Below are 2041 nucleotides of genomic sequence, written 5' to 3'. Positions count from 1 at the left end.
AAAAAAAAAAAAAAAAAAAAAAAAAAAAAAAAAAAAAAAAAAAAAAAAAAAAAAAAAAAAAAAAAAAAAAAAAAAAGAAAGAAAAAAAAAAAAAATAAAAAGAAAAACATAAAATTACTATTAAATGCAAAACATGTGAATCATAAAATTTATCTATATATATACACATAGGAATAAATTAATAATAACAAATATATATATTTTTTTTTTTCTTATAAATATCATTTAAGCTTCATAAAAATATAGTTACAATATTATTATGTGTTTATATATATTTATACATATAGATATTAATAACCCTAATATTAAATTGATTAAATGATGTTAAAAAAAAAATTGTGTAAATATGATAATATTATAGGAAATAAAATTAAATGTTATTGCATATTTTTACCTACTCATTAAATTTATAATAAATTGTATACACTTTAAAAACATATTCTATTTATAAAATAATTTAATAATATTTAATAAAAACTATAGAAATTACCATATATATAACTATAGGTTCATGCAATTCTTATATATTAATTTGGTTTATAGCTCAGTTCAAAAATTAATTAACATGTTATCATTCTATAAAATAAAAAGTACTATATAACATTAAAAATATGCATTTTAAATTTTGGGTGAAAATATTATTAAAATAATAGGTATAATAATTTCTTTAAAATTATAAACGGATGGAAATTAAAAATATATAAACATGACCTTTCTTTAACACACCATAAAAATAATAAATTTATGTTATCTAAAGAAAAAAAAAAAAAAAAAAAAAATACTATTTTGTATTTATATATATATTTTTTTTTAATTTTCGTTATATTTATATATTAGAATTATATATATATAGTAAATAGTTTAAATTATAAATAATTCAGTTTATTATAAAGATGAGTATTTTATATACCAAATTATTTTTATTTATTGTTCTACTAATTTGCATATTATCACCTGAAAATGTAAGATAATTATAAATATGTTCAATATATATATATATATATATATATATATATATATAACTTTATGAAATTAATTATTATGTAAATGTATATAATAATTTCACTTATATAATGTTCCTTTTTATTATATTTGATATTTATAAACCTTTTATTTTTAGAATACACTTCATAAATATGTTGAAATAAAAGAAAGGATTAATAATTTATTAAATCATCCACATTTAAGATTATTAACAGAAAGAATGCCAGATGATTCTTTAAATGGATTGAGAACAAATGACGAAAATGTAGAAGATGATGAAAACGAAGAACATGAAGGAGATGATAATGAAAATGATGAAGATGAAAAAGGACAAAATAAAACTTATAAAAATAATAAATATCATAAAAATAATAAAAACGATAAAATAAATAAATATGATAAAGTACATATAAATGATCAATCTAATTCTAAAGCTTCAAATGATACTGATGAAGATGGTGTCAATTATGAAACCGTACCTATAAAATCAACTTCCTTAAGAAATGGAGTGAGAAAAGAAAACATAGATAATAATAACGGTAACAATAGTACTAAAACTAGTAATAATAGTAAAATTAAAAATAGCGAAGAAAAAACTGCTCCATTAAATATGCAACAATTAATAGAAAAAAGTTTATATGATTTAAAAATATGTAACCACATAAACGATGAAAAGAAACAATACGCAGATGAAATAATAGATTCCATGAATCTTACAGAAAAAGTGAAAAATATATTCAAAGAATTGGTATATTATTATTTGTGGAAAAGAGATCCAGGATATCAACTCAAGTTATATAAGAAAATTGAAAAGGATATCGAACAATACACAAAGAACCATGTTATTTGTACTATTATTGATTTGGAAAATTTAGAAGATGATCTATATTATTTACAATACCCAGATAGAGAAATTTATATGCATTTAGATACAGCAAAGGAAAATAGACAAAGACGAAAATTTATAAAAAAAATGAAAGAAATTGAAAAGCAACGGAAGGAACAAAAAAAAAAAAAAAGAGAAATGGAAAAACTGAACAAGCGCGAATTGCTATAA

The 2041-nt window shown here is 18.0% G+C and overlaps 1 protein-coding gene across 1 annotated transcript; it reads left to right on the top strand.

The window, feature by feature from the left end:
* Positions 1-893: 893 nt before the first annotated feature.
* On the top strand, positions 894-2041 carry PGSY75_0831400 (putative exported protein; the record flags this gene model as incomplete). Its single annotated transcript, XM_018785422.1, has 2 exons — positions 894-962; positions 1121-2041. 2 exons carry the CDS (start codon positions 894-896, stop codon positions 2039-2041), a joined length of 990 nt encoding a protein of 329 aa, XP_018642389.1.

The sequence above is a fragment of the Plasmodium gaboni genome, chromosome 8 (genome assembly GCF_001602025.1).
Source record: "Plasmodium gaboni strain SY75 chromosome 8, whole genome shotgun sequence".
Taxonomy (NCBI): Eukaryota; Apicomplexa; class Aconoidasida; order Haemosporida; family Plasmodiidae; genus Plasmodium; species Plasmodium gaboni.
The sequence above is the reverse complement of the archived record's forward strand: the minus strand, read 5'-3'. Positions and strand labels throughout refer to the sequence as shown.